Genomic DNA, 22,204 nt, shown 5'->3' on the forward strand with positions numbered 1-22,204 from the left:
CCAGGCAAGTTCTAGTTATAAAATTAGATGGCGCCTCATATTATTATTTTTAACACTCATTTCAATCCCTCTCTCTCTCTTCCCACCATGCTCTAGGATAGACACCCGGAAATGCGCTGATCAGCCACGTGGCTACGTGTCCAAGGGAGGGTGCTTCCGGGTCACGTGCCGGAAATAGCGGGAACTGGGTGGGGTGAGTGACTGTGGAGAGGCTGGTCTAGTCGCCTCTTTCCAAAATGGCTTCGCTGCTACAATCGGAGCGCGTCTCGTATCTGGTACGCGGGGAGAAGGAGATCCGTGCGCCGCTCTCGCAGCTCTATTTCTGTCGCTACTGCAGTGAGCTCCGCTCCCTGGAGTGTGTCTCTCATGAGGTAAACTGGCTGGGGTAAACTGGTGGTAGGGGGAGAGAAGCGGGGAGCAGGAGAGCGGGGAGGGACTTCACTACACGTCCCACGTGCCTATTGGTTCTTCCAGCTGTCACTCACTCTTCTTTTTTTCCAAATGGCTAGCAATTTGCCGGTGGAGCAGAGATGTTTTTTGGTTGGTGGTTGTAAGGGGCCAGGCGAGTGGATCTCGAGACTAGCTTCTTGATTGGGGCTCGTGTCCATCTGTCAGTGTGATTTCTCTCTCCATTGGGCAGTATGGCAGAGTTGTCACTCTGGTCTTAAGGGAGGAAGGCAGGTGAAGGGGTGACTGGAGAGACTTTTAGCAGTTTTGATTTACAGGGGGGTGACGTTGTTTTCTTTTGTTCCTGGCAAATACTTTAAGATTCTCTTATCCCCATATAATGTGGTGTTACTTGTGTATTTTGCCATAATAGGAAACTGTGTTCAAATTTAATTGTATCTTTCTCGCTGTTCCAATTGCTTACAGTGATTTTCCAGGATGGTGAGACCCTACCTTTTGCTTTTCTCGTGCAGAGCTTTGATCTGTAAATGGCATGCACGATGGGGGCTGGAATCCCATTTAGATGAAGTTATGCTTGACCATACCCTCCTTTTTCATTTACATTTATGCAATGAATCAGGCAGAGTAATTGCTTTTTGTTTGTTCTTCCAGCAACAGTGTAATATGGTGCACTGTTATCCCAGTTTCTCAGTAAGACTGTGATGTGTTCAAGGGCTCCAAAGAGATTAGGGATGAGGTAGGGTTTGATAGAAACACAGCACTGTACTGGTCTAAACTATCTTCCTCCCATTTTTAGGCTACTTTCCTTAAGGAAAGTAAGCTTATGATATCACCCGGCATTGTGTGTGTGTCCACGTTTGTGTCCCCCACTATCAACTTTGCAGTGCCTGCACCATTATGAACTAAATTTGGTACACTTATAGGGACTCCTTGGGATACCCCAGTGGCATAGTTTGTGATGTCATCCACCTGATTCAAGATGATGGACACATAAACGTTTGAGGCACAAATGGGCTAACCGTTGAACCACCTAACTGATTTGAACCAAATTTCTTAAAGTTGTAGTGAGTGACACATAGGAACACCTCAATGGTGTAGTTTATAATGATGCCATCCATCCCGATTCAAGATGGCAGATGTGTGAATGTTGAGGCACAAGTGGGCTAATTTGTGGATTGTCTAACCGATTTGAACCATATTTAGTAGGAGAGGAGAGCTGATCTTGTGGTAGCAAGCATGACTTGTCTCCTTAGCTAAGCAGGGTCTGCCCTGGTTGCATATGAATGGGAGACAAGAAGTCTGAGCACTGCAAGATATTCCCCTCAGGGGATGGAACCATTCTGTGAAGAGCAGAAGGTTCCAAGTTCCCTCCCTGGCTTCTCCAAGATAGGGCTGAGAGAGATTCCTGCCTGCAACCTTGGAGAAGCTGCTGCCAGTCTGTAAAGACAAGACTGAGCTAGATAGACCAATGGTCTGACTCAGTATATGGCAGGTTCCTGTGGTATAGGTGTAGGGACAATGGGGACACCTCAACAGCGTAGTTTGTGATGATGTCACCCACCACTTACAAGACGCATGAATGTTTGAGGCGTAACTAGTCTAACTTGTGAACTGCCTAATCAATTTGAACCAAATTTGCTATAGCAGTAAGGACACTTTGATGGCATAGTTTATGATGTTGTCATCCACCTCAATTCAAGATGGCAGACGTGTGAACATTTAAGGCTGAAGTGGGCTAACTTGTGAGGATAGTAATTATCAATTAAGATTATAGTGGGGAAAAAAGCAAAAGCAAATTAGTTCTTACCAGAACAACTTGTTCTAGTCTCTTGATCAGTTGTTCCCTGTACCAGGGATCCACAGATGTTGTTGACTACTACTCTCAGCACTCCCACCTGCAGTGGTCTTTGGTTAGAGAGTTGTAGTCGACAAGATCTGGGAATCCCTACTACAGGGAGCACTGCTCTTGATGTGTTTGTAACATTATTTCAAACTGTGTTAAACAGTGTTCTTTTTCTAACAGTTGGGCTTTCCTCAGTTCCTTTGGGATTACTGTGTGTTACAGTATGAATCTCCTTAGCAGACAAAATGGTCATTTACTTCTAAGATAGTCATCATTTTTCCACTCATGAACATTAGTCGCCTTTTTAACCTGGAGAGAATATAGAGCACCGATTAATAGTGCGGAACTCAAGTTCAGGTTCCAGCTAGTAATGTGCATGGAACCAGCACCTGCTGGTTCGAAAGGGCGGGGGGGAGAGCTCTTTAAGGACGGGGGAGGGTGCTTTTACTCCTCCCTCCATGTTTTGCCCACTGGCGCTGTCTTAAAATGGTCTGGTGGGGCAGCAGCATATCTCCTTGCTGCCCCGATGCCTCCTCGGGCCAGAAGTGCCTGGTGTGTGCACACAGTGTGCACACATCATGTGCACTGGGCACTTCTGGCCACTTCTGGTCCTAGGAGGTGGCAAGGAGGTATGCTGCTGCTCTGCTGGACCATTTTAAAAGATAGCGCCATAAAAGGGCCTCCGAACCGGTTCATGCACATCCCTAATTTCAACTTGGCCTCAGGCTTGCTATGGGCTTATGCAAGTTTTCCACTCTGTAGTAAAGTTGATTACTCTCAGAATCTCAGAATCGCAGCAGTATTTCGCTGCGCTATTTGCACTATATAATCTAAATGTGCATTTCTCCCCACCCCCCAAGTCTGAAACACCATCCCCAAATACTTAAAAAACTTAACCTGTTCAATTGTATTGCCATTAATGCCCCCCCTCCCCCCATGGGAGATAGAGGTGCAAATGATCTAACAACTCTTCACTTCTCCAAGTTTCGGGTTGCGTTTGCTTGGGCTCGCTTAAATGTGCTGCCCTCCTCTCTTTTGGAAAGGAGGTTCGCTAAGGATTCTTCAGTTATGGTTTTCTGCTCCTGTGGCTCTGGTCTCCTGGAAACGGTTACCCATGTTTTGTTATATTGTTCTTTGTAACAAGGTGTTAGAGAAGAATTTATTTCCCCTGTTAGTTAGATTTCCTGGGAGGTGTGAGCTTTTTAATACACAATATTGTCTTGCAGACACAAGCTGTGAGATCACAAAAGTGGTGGCCAATTTTTTTTTATTGCTATGAGATTAAGGTCTCAATTTTAGGAGTTGTTTTACTGTTTTTAAAGTAATTTATCCTGGATGCTTGTCTACTGTCTTATTGTGTGTAATTATCAGCCACTATTTGTGTGTTTTATCTTTTGGCTGGCCAATGGCTGTAATAAAAACTGACTGACTGTATTGCCATTAATTTTCCAATTGTATAGTTTGGGTAAGCGCTTTCAGTGCTCTCTTAAGACCAATGGGTGATAAAGATAAAATAACTGCATTGTCTGCATAAAGGAGTATAGACACCTGTCTTCTTACTAGCTTAGGAGGGTACTTGTCTGCCCTGTTCAAATATTTGACAAGTGAATTAATATAAAAATTAAATAACGGGGGCTAGAATACATCCCTGTTTAACACCAATACCTGTAGAAATTGAATTTGAAAGGTCACCACTAAGATTACATCACACACGGAGGTAAGTATTACTATGTAATTCATAGATCAAGAATAATAAATGCTAATCAGTCAAGGTTGCCCTAAGCTTTGACCATAACAAACCTCATGAGATAGAATTGAAGGCCAATTCAAAATCAATAAAGGGATCATGTTGTGATGAACTTGCCATATTTTCCTACAAGATGCTGGAATACTAAACTTTGATCTACATCAGGGATTCTCAACGTTGGGTCTCCAGATGTTATTGGACTTCAACTCCCCTAATCCCCAACCAAAGGCCACTGGGGTGGGGGATTATGGAAGTTGAAGTCCAATAACCTCTGGAGACCCAACGTTGAGAATCCTTGATCTACATCACAACTAGATGTTCTGAACAAAACTATTAAGATGTTTTTCCTTTGAAATTGGTTCTCGGATATACAGCAAAGATGTGCATATATGCCACTTTGTCAGGGTTTTTTTTCCAGAGCAAGAAGGTTCTTTTTATAAGGTCTATTAAGTTTGGCTTCAACTCTTTTAAGTTTTGTAAGCTGCAGGAGGCCTACACGATAAGATGCAAAATCAACATTTTAGCAAGTTTGTGCATAAGTGAAAGTTGGAGTCAGTCAGTGGTAGCTGTTGTTTTGTATGATACAGTCTGGTTTTCAGCAGTTCCGCATATCCAAAAACAGTGAGAACAAAACTTGTATTGGTCATTGTGATGCATCAAATGCTAACTTTGCTGAAGAGAAAGTAAGAAACATGTGGCTGGAATGTTTGGGGGGTGGGATTCTAGTTCATTCTTTTCCCTCAAACAAAGCCATCATGTCAGATTTCTTCATTGTGATGCTTCCTAGCAACAAATCGGTGTGCTTCTCTGAAAAGAAAGTGAGCACATTTCCATCCAAATAATTCAAAGATATATCTGCAACAGGCTTGTGTTGATTCTGTATGACTTTAACTGCTTCTATACCAATTTTTTATTTTATTTTATTTTATTTATTTATTTATTTATTGTTGCATTTATATATCACCTTTTGTTAAAAGACAACCCCAAGGCTGTTTACAAAAGTTCTCATGGTTTCCCCCAAAGAATTGTGGGAACTGTATTCTGCTAGGGTGCTGAGAATTTTCTCAGATCCCTTTCTGCCCACACCACAGGAAGGATTCAAGGTTCTGAGAAAGAGGAGAATGTTAAATCAGTTTGGCTATAGGTATAACTATGTCCTTAGAGTAGTGTCACTGTTGAAGCAGGTTCTTATTTTCCTCATGCACCTGAAGTTAAACTTAAATTATTCATATGATTTATGCATTTGCTAACATCTAAATCTAAAATGCTTTCAATTGAGGATAGTGGAAGGATTAATCTCCACTACTGTGGGTCTCCTGATGCTATAGATTCTATCCTGATCCTTACTCCTCTTGTGCGATTCATTGGGGGCATACTACATTTTGGATGACCTTAGAACTGCTGTACTTAAAATTTCCAGAATTTTACTAGCTATTCATTAATCTCAAAGTAGCTGCTTTGACCATCTTTCTTGTGGGGGCATTCTAATCTCTATTGAATTCAAATAAAGTTAAACAAAACACTATATGCAGTTTGGAACTTCTAGAAAATCTCTTGTTGGCACATTAACCCTGAATAACAAAGGGATAAATGACACATTGTCAAAGCAGGGACTTAGCATTTTTGAATGAAAAGCAGCCTCTGGAGGCTGTATGATTTTGAGCGGAGGTGTCATGGACGGTATATGTATGTGTCTATTAGACCCTTTGCCTGCTGACTATTTTTCCACTCCTAATTCATCCCAGCACTGTTCTTGCATGAGGTTCCAGATTTATATATGAAGATAAACATCAGTAGCATTTTGTTGGGACAAAGGGATGACTGTGAGTGGAAAATGGCCTTTGGGGAAAGTGTTGAGCACCCTCTCTCCTTTGTTGGCCCTCTGCTTAAAATTACACCATCCAGGGCTGGCTCTGAGTTTCAGGGGATCCTTAGCTACCATGTGCTGCCGATACATCTTTGCTTATGCTAAGTTAAGACATTCTGGACATCTGATGATTGGCTGACTTCATTGACTCAGAATAATTATATTATTACACATTTTGCTGACTAGGATGTCAGTTGATGACTATTTGGTATCTTTATACCATGCTGCATAAAGAAGCTTTTATCTGTTGTTTTCTAATCTAGGTGGATTCTCACTATTGTCCCAGTTGTTTGGAAAATATGCCATCAGCTGAAGCCAAGCTGAAGAAGAATAGGTAAGACCACATGCTTTTGTGGCTACTGTTGTACAGATATTGTCTGTGTACTTAGCTCTTCACTGTTGGTGTATTCTCAGTTATATACTTATTTGTTTGGATCCCTGTACTTTAGTAAAACTCTAGAACCATGTTCTTAAAATCTTGTCATGTGGCTTTTATTTGCATCGGGCTGCATCCAGGCTGGGTGCTCCGTCAGTCTAACTCCTTCCATAAACAGAAGGAGTCCTTGTGCAAGTGGAACACACCTTCTGTTCATGGGAGGAGTTATGTTGATGGACTGTGCTTCGTCTGCATGGCCAGTGTGGATGCCCAGTGTGATCTTACTGAAATGTGGAAAGGGTATTTGAAATATGCCTTTGTGTGTTTGACTCTTCATTTGATATATACTTTATATGCCTATTGCAGGCCGCTGATTACACTAGACAAACGTTACAAATTTGCCCCACATTACAATAAATTCACATCTGGGTGTAAGGCTGTTAACTTCTCACATATGTGAGCTGTGTTTGATGGGAACTCATTACAATGTAAGGAGCACACTGTAGAATATGTTGTTGCTGATGTTCTCCCTTAATATTTTGTAGAATAAATTTCAGTATATAATCCTTAATTCCCCCCCCCCCCAATTGTTAAAAAAAAAAAACCCCACAAGTTTGAAAAAATTTCTCCCCAGTGGCAGACCATGGTGCACAGCGCTATATCAGTGTCACCAATCCACCAGGGCTGCTGCATTTTGGAAAGTCAGCCCCAATGAGATTGTGCAGCAGGGCAGTTGGCTCACTTTCCAGGATGCAGCGGCCTTGGTGGGTTGGTAACACAAAGGTCTTGCTGTGCATCCTGTCAGCCCCTGTGTGTGAAGTGCTTCAAAGCCCTTTGCGTTTCTCACTACTGAATCTTGCATGGTTACTGGTAGAAGTGTGCTTTATTGTGACCACCTTGGTCCACAGCAAATTTTCTTCCTTTTCATGGGGGGGAGGGGCTGTGGTTGACCGATACTGTTATGTCCTCTTCATTTACCATATTGATAAACTGCCCCGAGACTTGCATTTTGGGCAGCATACAAATATGTTTAAATAAATCAATAAAATGGAATATATGTATCCCTAGGCGGAGTGTGTAATATTTCCACCAGCGATACTGCCAGCACCTGGAAGCCACGGGGAGCAGTGGCACTTCACCCGGCATCCTGTGCAGCAGCTGCCCCACCAGTGGCACTCACCTGGCCTCTGCACATGCACAGTGGCCATTTGCATGGTCAGCAACACCATGCTGACGACACAATGGCTGCTGTGCCTGCAGAGGCCAGATTAGGCAGGGTGGCTGCCGTGCAGGATGCCGGTGGGGCACCTCTGCTCTCTGCAACTTCCAGGTGCCGGTGGTATTGTTGGTAAAAACTTTTAAAGGGGTACCTCTTGCTGCCCTTCCTGCTCTGCCCTCACCGGTTGCCACTGATACACCACCTGATATGCATATCCCTAGGTGGTATCCCTAGTTAACCCCCCTCTCTGAAGAGGAAAATTGTTTTTCTAAAGATTGTGAGAGGCAATTTCCGAGCTATGAAACAGATAATCTGGAGACTTGAATTCCAGAGCAAAGCCCCGAGGTACATGCTTGATAACACCCAACTTCATATTGGTCTCTCTGTTTTCAGGTGTGCTAACTGTTTTGACTGTCCTTGTTGCATGCATACTCTTTCTACCCGAGCAACAAGCATCCCTGCCCCGCTGCCTGATGATCCAGCCAAAACTACAATGAAGAAAGCTTATTACCTGGCCTGTGGCTTTTGCCGCTGGACTTCCAGGGATGTTGGCATGGCAGATAAATCAGTTGGTGAGCACAAAGGGTGGAAGAATGTCATAACTGTTCCATGGCATGTTACACACAGCCTTAATTAAAGCTGGGCACTGTACTTCTTTGTTTTCATCAAGCGTATTAGAAACTAAACACTGGGGAGATAAATAGGGGCCTGCTAACGTGGGGTTAGCTTTTATTGGCAAATTGAGGCTATCCTTGGCATCCGGTCCCTCTACTGTGGAAGATCTTTTTGATGACAAGGGGATGTCTCGACTCCTTGTGTGGGCTGAGAGGAATGCTTCCTTTGACTTAACACAATTCAGCATCCACTCTTCTAGTACTAGTGCCCGTGTGCTGCCCCGTGTTGCTGTTGCTAGGATATTGCCTAACAATATGAAAATATTGATGGTGGTGTGTGTGTGTGTGTGTGTGTGAGAGAGAGAGAGAGAGAGAGAGAGAGAGAGAGAGAGAGAGAGAGAGAGAGAGAGATTGATTTTCTAGCCTCTTTCCTTAATAATATTTGTTGGATCTCTCCCCCTCTTACCTCACATATGGACAATACTATATATCAAGCACTTTGATGCTAAAGATGGCAGACACTGTGGGTTTTGTCTTCTCCTGTGTGTAATGAGGATAACTATAGAACCACGTAGTATACCAGCAATCCTGGTCCCCCCCACCCCTTTTACCATTTTTTGTATGTTGCAGCCAGTGGAGGTTGGCAGGAGCCTGAGAATCCTCATACTCAAAAGGTACGTAGGGTATGTTTTAATAAGATAACATGAAAAAGAAGAGAATGTTCAAATTAGATCTGCTTTTACTTATCACTAACTCACAAAAGAGAAATGGATGGATATTGTTTAAATTCAGGTGGGTGAGTCTTGCATGCTTGATGCTAGGCAGTATCTTCCCCCTCATCTGATTTAGAACTGTTGTGTTAAATTGGGACTAGAGTAAAAAGAACCTCTGGTAGGAGGTACTAAGTAGCTGAAGGATTTCCCCCCACCAGCCATTCTGTGAGACCTGCATTAACCCCATTACTGGTCTGCAGTTTGGACTATCAGTGATCAATATGGGGATGGACACAGTCCCTGTGTCGGCCCTAGGAGAAAGGTATTGCCTATTGCCCAGGTCAGGGCCTTTCCCTGCCTCACCATATCACTCTACAGTACTGCCACCTCTCCAACACAGATACCTTTTGTGGTCATTCCCACAGTTATGTTTGAAGGCTACGGGAAAGAGGCAAGACTTGGCTAAAATTTCAGGGGGGATTGGGGGTGGGGCTCGTGGACTTGGTTTAGAGTCCCCTCCCTTCTTCTCCACATAATTCGTGCATCAAGTATAAACATTAAATTTTCAAACTTAGGAAGGAAGTGGGGGGAAGACTCTGATAATGGATAGGGGTTGAGATAGTTACCAGGAAAAGGAATATCACATGACTTGTATCTATTTAGTGAAGTATATCAGTGGAAAATGAATATTTTTTTCAAAATGAATTCCTTTTATCTGAAATATGATCTGTATCTTGTCAAAGATAGGGGAGTGTGTGTAGTCCAGTGGTAAAGCTTCTGCTTTACATGCTGAAGGTTCTAATTTTAATCCTCTTCCATCTCTAAATATTATCTATATATTCTCTAAGGCATACCCATGGCTAGTCCCATGGGTGGCAGCTCTTGTGAGAGTTTGGAGAACTGCCTGATAGGCTAGCCATGGGACAGGTGGTAGAGGGAAAAATGACGGTGGTGGCAGCGGCTGATAAAAACTGTGGGTGGCCAGCCAGTGGCAGAACAAGCAAGAAGACAAAATGGCAGGCGGGCAGGCAAAACGGCAGTGACGGCGGCCAGGAAAGAAGGTGGCAATGGCCACCAGCCAGCGGGCGGGCGGTCCGGCCAACAGGCAGGGGAAGGAAGAAGCCAGGCGGGTTGGGTAGGAGAGAAAACAGTGACAGGAAGGCGGGGGAGGGGGGGCAGGGCAGGCAGCTAGAGATGCAGATGCTCTGCGCCCGGCCTAGCTAGTTATTATTAAACCACTTCTAACCAAGAAGTTCTCAACATGGTTTACATAGAAAAAGGAATAAGGAGAAGATGATTCTCTGTCCCCAAAGGACTCACAGTCTCAAAAGAAACACAAGGAAGACACCAGCAGCAACCACTAGAGAGATGCTGTGATGGGGTTAAATAGGACCATTTGCTCTCCCACTGCTAAATATAAAGGGAATCACCATTTTGAAAAATGGTCTCTTCTGGAAAATCCAGGAAAGCTGCTGTCAGTCAGTGTAGTCAGTACTCAGCCAGATGGATCAATGGTCTGGTTTGGTATAAGCAACTTCATAAGTTCAAAAATAGCCTTTCTTTCAGATCACTGTTTAAAATGACATCCCTTCCTATACAGGTCAATAAACTGGTTGAGTATTATCAACAGCTGGCTCAGAAAGAAAAGATGGAAAGGGATCGTAAAAAACTGGTTCGACGCCGACCCTACATGCCACTAGCTTTTTCGGTGAGTTGGGACACCAGGACATAATTTTGGAGCTCTCAAAGTGAAAATAAAAACGCCACTTTTTAAATGGTAGAAGCAAGACTAATGCTATAGTGGAGATTTCTAGGGAATGGAAGCAGACAGATCTAGAGACAGTAGATCTTCAGAGCTCATTGGAAGCTTATTGGATCAATAATCTTCCCTAAGCAAGTTCTAAGCCCCTACATATGGAGACATTTCAGAATGCTCTACAGATTAAGGGTTGCAGGCCACTTGTGAAATGTATAGTCTTGTAATTTGGGAACCCTCAAGTAACTTGGCTTTTGTATGGCATTCTAAGAAGAGGATGTTTGAAAGCCTAGGCTGAAAATCAGAACTGAGACCAGATGCTACCATGGGTTTCAGTTCTGTAATGTTGGCTAGGCCAATTCAGCACAAACTTGCCATATGCTAGAAATTGCGAGTTTTGACTAAATGCTTCATTCTAACTTTCAGCAGTGTAGCCTGCGTGGAAGGAGAGGCTTAATTTTGCTTAGCGGAATAATTTTGCATACGCTTCCTGCCTCTTGGATAACTGTATAACCTGCTTGCTTTGTGCATTTGCTTTTGTCTTTATTGCTGCATTTTTCTTGTCTCCGTTGCTACGTGCTGCTATTTTGGGGGCTCTCCACAGCAACACACTATACATGTAGTGGTAAGTTCCTTCAGTTTCTGATAGTGTTAAGCCTTTGAAACCCCTTGCATTCTTCTGGTATGTTATTCATTACTGTACTTGAACTTCTGGTCTTGGATGTGCCTGTGATAATGCTTAAAATCCAGTTTGAATGCAATAGTACTGACATAGGTCCAGGTTTCACATCTAGGTTGCTAACACGGATTTCTGTAGTTTTCTAGTATGTGTAAAGATAACGTTGTTAGCATAAGTATCTGTTGATCTTGGCATAATTTAGTGCACATCATATTGAGATTAATGGAGATTTGTAGATCTGACTCTTCTTCAGGGCTGCCAACTGAATCTTCTAGGCCATTATTCTATTTATATTCAGGCCTTCTCCTTGGGCCAAGTGACAGCCTCTCTGAGCTCTGGACCCCCTGCTGCTGTTAAACATTTGTTTTCTGTTGGAAAATAATCCAGTCTAAGGTCTAGCTCTGGAAAACAACTGTTGTTTGATATCGCAGTAATTTGCTATGTGCTAGGCAGGCAAATGTCACACTTTTTTCTTGATCAAGTGCTTTTAAAAAAAATGAAAAGATGAATCGCACACCTCTACCTTACATATGAGTAGTGGATAGAGAATCGAACTAGGACCTGAAAATCCTCATTTCAAGCCCCTCTGTCACTCCCTCACAGCAGACAACTTCCAGAATAATATGTTTTTCAGCCTCAGTTTTCCCATCTCTGGGGAAATAAGGTAACCTGCCTTGCAAACTGTTAAAGATAAATGAAATGCTAAACTGTCACATAAATTGTTAATAAAATTACTTGCTGTTGACAGACTTCTGTATTGTAATCTATAAATATTTTGCCACTAATTCAGTGTAGCAATAAACACAATAAATATTTATATACCACATTTCAGCAAGCATCTCACCTGATGGTAGTTGGGAGACATAATTTTGTTTCTTACCATTATTGTAACTGTTTCGTCCTGCCCATCTGTACCTCATTGCTGCATTTTGGTCTACAAATTTCCTCTCAATTGGAGGGGAAACTTTCAGGATCTAAACTAGTTATATTCAGTGGCATGTCATCTTGAACATTAAGTGAAAATAATTTAGAGTGGGAGATCAAAAGAAGTTAGACAGCTTGCAGCTTTCCTTTTCTAGCTTCTTATATTTGTTTTGTTTTACTAACCAGCTAATTTCCAGAAATTGCTTTGAGCAGAGAAAACCCTTGTTAGTTCGCTATTCTTTGCTGCATACCTTATACTTTCCAAGTTGCAAGAAGCTTTGTGAACTTGTTTCAACTGACCACAGGCTTGACTGATTTTGTATATATCTTTTGTAGGACAAGTATGGTCTTGGAACCAGGCTTCAGCGTCAGAGGCCTGGAGCTCCCATCAGTGCCCTTGCTGGACTGTCGTGAGTGTTCAGTTGTCATATATGTGGTTGGGGTGAAATAAAGTGTGTTTACAACCAGCTTGCACATTGCCGTTCATCTGGAACAACTATAAATTGTCCCCAGGCCACTGGGGTTCATCTTATAGACGGGTAACTTTGTGCACTTATTTGCAAGTCTGATTTACAATATTTTGTCAAAAAAGCAATGCTATATGAAATGCTTTTTGAAAACATTTCCACTTTACTAAGTATCTGGAAAGTGCTTCCACTTTCAAAATAAGTCAGGCCTTGACAAATTTTCTTTGGAGCTAAGAGGCAGCTCATAAATTTAGGAGCCAGACCATGACAACATTACTGGACTTGGTGATGGACATTGGGGAGGGTAAATGGGCTTCTCTTTATCTACTTTGCAAGTAACATACGCTAAGTACAGAAACAGGGCTGCCTGGGACAAGTAAAGATTTCATTTGATAACTCTAACTCTGAATATCTTCGTCTAAGTGCTATGACTCCCTTGCGCCTTGTCCCAGCTGTTCTGTCTTCTGCTGTTCATCCTGTGGGTTGCGTTATGGTTCTAAGTGCTTTAAGGATGTCAAAATATAAATGAACTCCATGGTCTTTCAGTTGTGCTACAAAATTGTAGGGCTTCAGTTGGACCAGTAATTTAATACTGCTTGCAATTAATGTTCTCAATTATGGCTAATAACTTGCTGACTTCACTAAGCAGTTTTTTCTCTTTTGCGCCAGCTTAAAAGAAGGAGAAGACCATAAGGAGATAAAAATTGAACCAGCCCAGGCTGTGGAGGAAGTGGAACCTCTGCCTGAGGATTATTATACTAGACCAATCAATCTAACAGAAGGTAATAGCTTAGGATATCCCCAGTGTTTTTCTGCACCAGCTGATTAGTTCAGGGGTTGGTCACTGTGCATTTTTCAAAATACTTGACTTAGAATTTTTAATCTATCTGTGCTTGGACAGTGACAACGCTGCGACAACGCCTCCTACAGCCGGACTTTCAGCCCATCTGTGCTTCCCAACTTTACCCACGCCATAAACATCTGCTGATAAAACGCTCACTACGGTGCCGGGTATGTAGCCTCATGGAGAAAACAACTTATTATACGTATGTTCTAACTTTACTTTAGAAAGCTGAATGGCTAAAATGGAATGCTCAGTGGTCTTCTATCCAGACATGGATCAGGTCCGCACTCTCTTCAATTTCTCTCTTAACTTCAACAGTGTTTTAATGTTCAACAATAAATGTTGAACATTAAACAGTGCTTGGCCATCCAGTGCAAAAACAATCTCTTCTAACATTTAGAATCCCAGGCAGATAGATACAATGCATGATCCAAGAACCATCCCAAGATTTTTTTTAACGTTTTGAGTTAGTGTACAAAATAGCTCAGCAGCCAGATAACTTGATATGGGGAAGCAGTGGAAAGTATTCTTGCTGTTGTATGGTCTTGGGGCCAAACAGAAAGTGGTGATAAATGCACATCTGCTACTGAATAAAGTAGCTGGGTGTCTAGCTCCCCCTGCCCCACTGTAACATCTAGTTGGGCTTAGCTTGTGTTGTCGTGTCATGATGTTCCCCCACCTCTGCTCCATTTCCAACTGGCTGCTAGCAGTAGGAGTAGGCAGAAATACAGAATGTCATGACAATCACAAAATGAGGTGAGTTCCACTAGATGCTGTGATGGGCAAGAGAGGGGGCAGCATTAGGGGCATGGTTGCCAATTTTTGACAGCAGGTGTTTACTGTTAAGAGAGTCAGATTTGGCCTTTAGGTTGCTAATGTTACACTTAATCCTCATAAGCATTAGACAGATACAGTTGGCACCAGTGGCCAACACCCAGACTAACAATATGTTGGCAGAACATAATTTTCTGCTGCTAGCAGTGGGGGAGTCTTGATTATAGCTCATTTATTTTCAGAACTTGTTGTCATGTGCTGGTTTTCTGGAACTTAATTATGTAAATTAATCTCAGGGCACCTTCAATGTTTTGCATTTTCAATAGTCCAATATTAGTGAATTTAAAGTAGACCAATCAATCTAACAGAAGGTTAGTAGTGTGTACGCCAGTAGTGGTGTTTGTAGTTTTGAATGTTTTTTGATATTTGGCCACACAATTTTTTGTTTTGTTTTCATAACTTATGTCTTTCCTAGAAATGTGAGCACAATTTGAGTAAACCAGAATTCAATCCTACATCAATCAAATTCAAAATTCAGCTGGTAGCTGTGTAAGTATTTTGGAAAATGGGTAAGGACAAAATTTCACTGTGGTGTTAAGCCTGTTTCTGAGCTGTGCTATTTAGACTACTAGGCCCAGATGATTGAATGCTGCTCCATAAAAAACTAAATTCCCTGCACATAGAAAACTATAACATGCCAGGGAGAAGTCTAAGCTAAAGCCAATTTCCCCTGCCATCTAGTTTTCAATGTACAGGGATTTTTTTCCCTTAATGTAGGAGCATTTAATCAAGCGAGCCCCTTTGCAGTATGAAATGGTATGGCCCAGGCACACTTACAATGGCATTAAGAACAGGCCAAAGCTGGAGGCTTACTCAACTATCGAACATAACAGTGTCATGCTAATCAACTCAATGGAATTATTGCTCTCTGCTATGTGTAGCATAAAGTACAATGTGCTGCTTTGAGAAATATCTGGAGTACTTTCATATTAATTGAACTGATATTTTCAGAAAGAGTCTGTGTATTCCCACTTCTCTCCTTTTTAGCAAGACCTAGTGCTTTCTCAGTAATGTAATCTTTAAAGGGGCTAGGTTGTAACCGTGCTTAAAAGTGCAATTCAATTTTATTGGGAAGTACACAAACTTAATTTTTGATATTCCATGTTCACAATTAGTCTCAGTAAAAATCAAACTGAGAGTTGGAATTGCATCCTGTCCTATAATTCTCTCTTTTTTAAGCCTATTTTCCATGAGGAAAGTAAGCTAATGAGATCACCTAGCTTTCAGTGTGTCCATGTCCCATCAACTTCACAATGCCTAGATCGGTTTGAACCAAATTTGGTACAGTTGTAGGGACCTCTCAACAGCACAGTATGTGATGATGTCATCCACCCCAGTTCAAGATGGCATGAACATTTGAGCTGGAGGTGGGCTAACTGCCTAACTGATTTGGACCAAATTTGGTACAATTGTAAGGACACATAGGAACACCACAACAGCATTAACTTGTGATGTCATCCACCCCAAATCAGGATGATGGAGGTGTGAATACTTCAGGTGAAAATGGACTAAATCATTAAGATTGTAATTATCACTTAAGATTATAGTGAAAGGAGAGTAGGCAGATTAATTCTTACCAAAACTTCTTGTTTAACTTGTGAACATATGATGATGCCTTATTCTGACTCAGACCATTGGTCTATCTAGCTCAGTATTGTCTACATTGACTCTGGAAGTGCTTCTCCAGGGTGTAAATCAAGAGTCACTCAGCCTTACCTGGAAGTGCTAGGGATTGGAATTGGAACCTTCTGCATGCAAAGCATGTGCTGTGGCTCCTTTTTTTACAACAGAGTCAAATACTTTTTGCCATTTCTAAGTCACCAACTTGGTGCCTGAAAGGGGATCCAGACATCTGAAAGTAAAATAAAATGGATAGCTTAGACTGAATACTACAGGCAAGGGGTCTCATTCAGGAATTTGCTGTTCACTTTTTTCCATTTGTATTGTAGTAACTACATACCAGAAGTGAGAATCATGTCTATTCCCAATCTGCGCTACATGAAGGTTAGTTCTTGTCCACTCTGGTACCCCACTCTAGAGGTGGACATTCGAGAACTAAAGGTTACATGTGAATGGATGTTGAACTTTTCTTTTTAAGACTTTTCAGGCCCTAACTCCAACACATTGCTTTCCATAACTATGGCTCAATTAAGACACCACATCAGATGATGGTTTGCAGAAACAATCATTTAACACCCACCATGGTTTGGGTTTCCAAACATAAAAAACAGGAGTGCTGATAGAAAATGAAAGTAAACAACTTTCCTGTCAGCACTTCTGGTGTTTTGTGCAAGGGCTTCTGAAAGTGAAACAGTAACCCTAACTATGGTTTGTTCTGCTACTATGGCAAACCATGGTTTGCAAGCCCACTTGAAACTGGTTTCTAATTCTGGCTTGTTGGCTGATTTGCAAACCATGGCTGATGTGAACCGAGCAAACTGAATTGAACCTGTGTTTTGAAATGCAGCTGTGGTAGTTGAGAAAAGTCTTTATTAAATTTAATGGAGATCTACTGGTGTGTGTTTCTGCTGTGTAAGAGATTAGGGTAGCTTTTCCAGCATGTGGCAAAATAAATATGTGGATTTTGGTAGTAGCATCACACAAGCAGAAATAGGTTTACATGAAACAAAATAAAATAAGGATGAAAGATTTTCTTAGACAAATGTTTTTATATAACAATCTTTTTTCATAGGAGAGTCAAGTTCTTCTTACTCTGACAAATCCAGTGGAAAACCTTACCCATGTAACACTGAAAGAGTGTGAAGAAGGTGATCCTGATGACATCAATAGTACTGCTAAGGTATTGCACCTTCATACAAACCTAGATTCTGGTGCATACTAGGATGCTGTGCTGGAAAATACACATGCTGTGTACATCTGTTTATAGCCACCTGTATAATGTTCTACTGGAGACTTAGAGTGGCTTTATGTATTAAAGTAGCAGCATGCTTACAAAGAATGCTTCCATTTGGCATAGGCACTCCTTACCTTATACCGTGTAAGGAGTGTGTCATGTGCACTGAAACAATAGCATGGGATGTTTCCGTTTCCATGCCAGTGCTGTGCATTACCATTGTAATGAATCCTTTCTTGATACTGTGTTTCAGGTGGTGGTTCCTTCCAAGGAGCTGATCCTGGCTGGCAAAGATGCTGCAGCTGAATATGATGAGCTAGCAGAGCCTCAAGACTTTCAGGATGATCCTGAGTGAGCTTTTACCCTTTTTCCTATGTAGTGGCCTGGTCTCAGAATATGTGGTCCCGGATTCACTTGTGATTGGCAGCGTTGGCTTCTGTCAGGTTGGCAGCTGACCAAGATTAGAGAGAAGATTTTGACAGCTGCTGTTCTCCTTCTCTCATAATACCAGAATTCAGGGTTGCCAGTTACATTGATTGGCATAGATTCAGGACAGGCAAAAGCAAGTATTGTTTCACACAATGCACAATTTATGGAATTTGCTGCCACAAGCCAGTGAGGATGGCCACTGGCTTAGGTGGCTTTGGAAGGGGACTAGACAAATGCACGGAAGACTGATGGCTATACTGCACTTCCACGTTCAGAAGCCGTATGCCACAGAATACCGACTGCTGGGGAACAACAGTTTTTCGAGGTCTGTTTGCTTAGGCCAGTTGTGGGCTTCCTGGAACCATCTGGTTGGCCACTGTAGGAAGCAAGATGCTGGTCTGGTCTTTTGAATGTTCAGCTCCCAGCACAGCCATGAGTTCATGTTATGGTGTTGGTAAAGGGGCAGTTTTGCTCAGTTCCTTATCTGTTCAGCTGTAGTAACTGGCTTACTACAATTGATAAGCTCATTTGGGAGTTCTCTGTAGAAAGGCAGTTGTGGTGACACAGAGAGGTTTTGTGGAATAAGGAGAAATGTTCTCTTTCCCTCGGACGTGGGGAATAGGTCATGGTATAAGGATTCGATGAGCATATGCAGTTACAGAAATACAAATGCTTGTATTTGAAGCCGCCTAATGTGCATGAATGTGCAGCCTGATTGCCTGTGTCTGCCAGGGGACAGCCAAGATATTCTAGCACTGACTCCTTGAGAATAGTTAAAGGAAGCAAGCTAGTTGGGCTTTTATTATACAAACTGTGCAATATTTTTAGGGAAATAGCATGCTAGTTTAAAAGACTATTCAATTCATGAAAGGCAAATATCCAGTTAAGATGTAGGGATGGGTGATAGTTGTATCATGTTTTTCAGATTTGCTTTCAAATTAATGGCAATGTCATTTAAAAACAATCCATTTTTTGGTTACTGGCATTTCAAGAAATATAGTCTTCTAGAACAATGTGCTGTGTTGAGTAGTCCTGAAAATGCTCATATCTTGAGAAATGGAGATAAATGTAGATCTGATATTGGTTCATTATATTTGCATTATCATTCATTCATGTAATTAGCATTTGTAGCAGTGGCTTCTTATATTGTGCTACTTTGGAAATTACATGCAAATTCAAATATATCCTGTAGAATGAAAGCAACTATTCATTTTAAATATACAATTTCAATATTTGCCTTCCTGTATTTCAGCATCATAGCTTTCCGGAAGGCGAACAAAGTTGGGATATTTATCAAGGTCACTCCACAGAAGGAAGAGGGAGAAGTTACTGTAAGCTTTAAGATGAAACATGAGTTTAAAAACCTTGCTGCTCCAATCCGGCCCATGGAGGAAGGTGATCAGAGCTGTGAGGTCATCTGGCTCACACACCATGTGGAGCTCACCCTGGGCCCTCTGCTTCCATGAAGCTTGTTGATCACTGGATCCTAAAAGATGGCCACACACTACACTATATCATCACTGTAGAAGAATGTGTCCTGATGAAATGTTGAAGGCACTGCTTCGTGGAGGTTCCTCTGGATGTGAATATATATCCCCAACTGCAGCCAAAAAGTGCAGAGATGGGATGAAGGGAGAAGGGCTATGCTTTTGGGTAATTTTCTCCCCTTCTCCACAATGCCTACTGTGTGAATTAATGGCTTCCTCACTTTGCCATGTGCTTAGTCAACTTTATAGCACAAAGCTCAGCACCCACACATGTGGCCATCTATGTATTTGCATTATTCCCTGATGAAGTCACATGAGATTTCCTAGACGAAATCTTTCTTAGCTTTCTTTGTGCCAATTTCACAATGCTAATATTAGCTAATGTCCAAACCATCTCCTTCCTGATAGTTCTGTTGACTGTAATAATTATTCCATAGCTACAGCAGCAACTCTACTAAAGCAACTTTGCACTGGCAGCATGATATGCTCTTGCTTTGCACCTTCTAAGAGTCATAGCATCCCTTTCAAGTAGCACTCCTTAGCCTTCTATTCATGTGCTCAACTTTGACCTTGTATAGGATGTTCTCTTGTCCTCCACAGTTTATTAAGGAAAGGCGATTAAGAAAAAAGCATTTGCCTCAGTATTCCACAATGTTGTGGGGTTTAACATCTCTGCTAGTCTGACATTGGAAAGCAGATTTAAGATGAAAGAGGATATACAGCAATCCATAAGTGAAAATGCTGCTGAAAACTTTGAATTGGATTGCCATTGGGGGATTTGGGACAGGAGGCACTTATTAGTGTCCATTAAGTTATTTCTTTAGGAATAGGATATTGACCAAAGATATTTGATGCTTTTGACAGGTGAGATCATTTGGTATGTTTTGAAAAGTAAGATTTCTTAAGAAAGTAGCTACCATCACAGACTGCATTTTTGCATTATACGTAAAGACCTGTTTGCCATACCATTATAAGCATAAGTGAATGGCTTTCATAAGGCTTCATTGGCAGTAAACTGAATGAATAAATGGTTGTAAACTATATACTGTCCAGGGCTTGACTCGAAACATTCAGTAGTAACCCTAAATTCAGTATTACAGTTCTGCCTACACACCCACATGAAAAATCTTCTAACATAGACTTTTCAGTTAACTTTTTTCTTTGCAAGATTATGGACAAGAAATACAGTGAGACATGGTGAGGTGCTCTTTCTCAAAATGGGTCTAGAAATAAGCAGTTGATACAGATGTGCTTGAATGGGGCTTTAATGTGCAGCTTGGAGATAACGGGGCATGTGAAGATCACATATTTGCAAAATGTTGACAACAGGAACACATTACAATATGACTCTTCTATGCTGTAGCCCACAAAGAAGGAAGGGAAATGCATATTTCCAGCTTGGATGAAATATTTGTACAAGTTCATAGTTGGAAACCATACTGCTGACAGTTTTTTGTGCTTGCAAGTCATTTGAAGATGTGTTAAATGGTCAGAATTTGCTTGGCATTTGGAGGAAGGTTATGCCTTATTTTCTAGTTTGTACAATGGGTGTGTGAACAAAATAAAAAACAAATGGAAAGCTTAATGTTTACAGGCTTGCGTAGACTATACACAATGTAAAGCATGTTTAAGAAGTCCAGCCAATGTTTATTCTTAAATGTGTAGTGTTAGTGTCTGCTGCTCTCTGTTTAAATTAGAGATTCATTTGAATTATTTTATAACCTCTTCCAATCTAACTATTGATTGAGTAGTGTTTTAGGAGTTGAGTTGATAATTTGAGATGCTGCTGTGCTGGAGTGATGTACACTTGTGCTTCCTAGTAAATAGTATAGGAAGATTGGACATATTTCAGAGGCTCTGATGGTTGGTTTGAAAACTAAAGGCTGTAACAACTTTGTCCAGTGACTTGTCTCCTTTCCCCCCTTAAGTGTATAGAGCATAGGAATAAAATGTATTCCACACAGAAACATCTTGCTGGTTCCTCTCTAGAGGACTCTGGAAACACTCTGCCTTTATCACTATTAATAAGATTACTGTGTTGCCTTATTGTTTAACTTTGTATAGTGAACTTGAAATAAAGAAGCAGACAAAGCTGTTGCTGGTGTGTGTGTGTGTGTGTGTGTTAGTTAGTTAGCTACAGCACTGGAGTACAGGGAAGGACATTTGGGTTGGCATATTTTGCAATACCACTCACTACTAGTTTGAGATTGGACCATTTTAGTAATAGAGCAATTTTAAGTGCCTTCCTAAATGCCTTTTTATGGGCACAGCAAAAATTGGGGCAGCTTGGCACAGATAATGATTTTTGGAGCACTTGGTACTGTAGCAATATGGATCAAAGCAGGTGTGCACCTCATCAGTGCCTGGCTGGGAAGTCCCTGGGACTAAGTGTAAGTTGCTCTTGGCTTCAGAAGAAAGATATGGAAAGAAGTAAGCTTCTGCTTTGACACAACCAAAGCTTAAATAATCAATGTCATCCTCTTGACAACATGTGGAGATGGCTACTTGCAGTGTGCCTGCACACTTCTGAGAGGAGGTGGATCCTCGACAGGAAGCAGAGCCATGTGCTGCCCCAGCAACCATTGGAACAGCATGTGGGGCACAACAAATGCTGGGAGAGCTAGTCCTTTTAAGTGCTTTTCTCATGGGGAAAGTGCTTAAAAGGACAACCCCACGGAGTGATTCCTGTATATATCTCCTGCTGAACGCCATTGCTGTCCTAGCTATTGCTGGAGCAGTACAGGGCTGCTTTCTGTCAAGGGGATCCCCACCTGTACCAGAAGTGTACAATGTACTGTGGAGATAAGCATGCTGCAAGCAGTGGCCTCCACATAGTACCAAGGGGATGATGGCACACAGACCTAGAAAGAAGTATATTTTTAAAAGCTGGATTGTGAGGGCCACTTCTATCATAAAGGTAGCCTCTATTAAGTTGTTGGAATAACAATTGTATTACAGCTGGTTTGTCTCAGAGACATTAACTACTAGAAGGAAAGGGGATAAAAACACTTTCCCTGCTGACTAAGGAGTGGGGGGTACACTTTATTTGCACCTCACTCTCTAAAAGCTATGGACCAGTTCAAACGTTGCTTGTCACTTGTGACTGCCCCTGGGGAAAATCCTCCCCCTTGACAGCAAATACG

At 41.7% G+C, this 22,204-nt stretch overlaps 1 protein-coding gene across 3 annotated transcripts; it reads left to right on the forward strand.

Moving 5' to 3' along the window:
• The first annotated feature begins 155 nt into the window (after positions 1-155).
• Positions 156-21,158, forward strand: DCTN4 (dynactin subunit 4). 3 transcript variants are annotated; one of them, XM_053295613.1, is made up of 14 exons: positions 156-371; positions 6,129-6,199; positions 7,854-8,032; positions 8,705-8,748; positions 10,388-10,495; positions 11,148-11,168; positions 12,483-12,556; positions 13,283-13,395; positions 13,515-13,624; positions 14,707-14,780; positions 16,241-16,295; positions 16,984-17,091; positions 17,399-17,496; positions 18,827-21,158. In XM_053295613.1, the coding sequence occupies exons 1-14, from the start codon at positions 237-239 to the stop codon at positions 19,038-19,040; spliced, it is 1,404 nt and encodes a 467-aa protein (XP_053151588.1). In that variant the 5' UTR covers positions 156-236; the 3' UTR covers positions 19,041-21,158. The 3 variants fall into 3 exon arrangements, with proteins under 3 accessions (XP_053151588.1, XP_053151589.1, XP_053151590.1); XM_053295615.1 differs by lacking the exon at positions 156-371 and adding an exon at positions 3,948-3,968; XM_053295614.1 differs by lacking the exon at positions 11,148-11,168 and having other exon boundaries at positions 157-371.
• Positions 21,159-22,204: the final 1,046 nt, after the last annotated feature.

Source organism: Hemicordylus capensis, chromosome 2 (assembly GCF_027244095.1).
Source record: "Hemicordylus capensis ecotype Gifberg chromosome 2, rHemCap1.1.pri, whole genome shotgun sequence".
Classification (NCBI taxonomy): domain Eukaryota; kingdom Metazoa; phylum Chordata; class Lepidosauria; order Squamata; family Cordylidae; genus Hemicordylus; species Hemicordylus capensis.

Bases quoted from the DNA above. Each gene is read 5' to 3' on its own strand.
- DCTN4 (XM_053295613.1), top strand. From the start codon at position 237: ATGGCTTCGCTGCTACAATCGGAGCGCGTCTCGTATCTGGTACGCGGG. The intron at 8,749-10,387 runs GTACGTAGGGTA...CTTCCTATACAG, and splicing joins AGAATCCTCATACTCAAAAG to GTCAATAAACTGGTTGAGTA. The intron at 11,169-12,482 runs GTAAGTTCCTTC...TATCTTTTGTAG, and splicing joins AACACACTATACATGTAGTG to GACAAGTATGGTCTTGGAAC.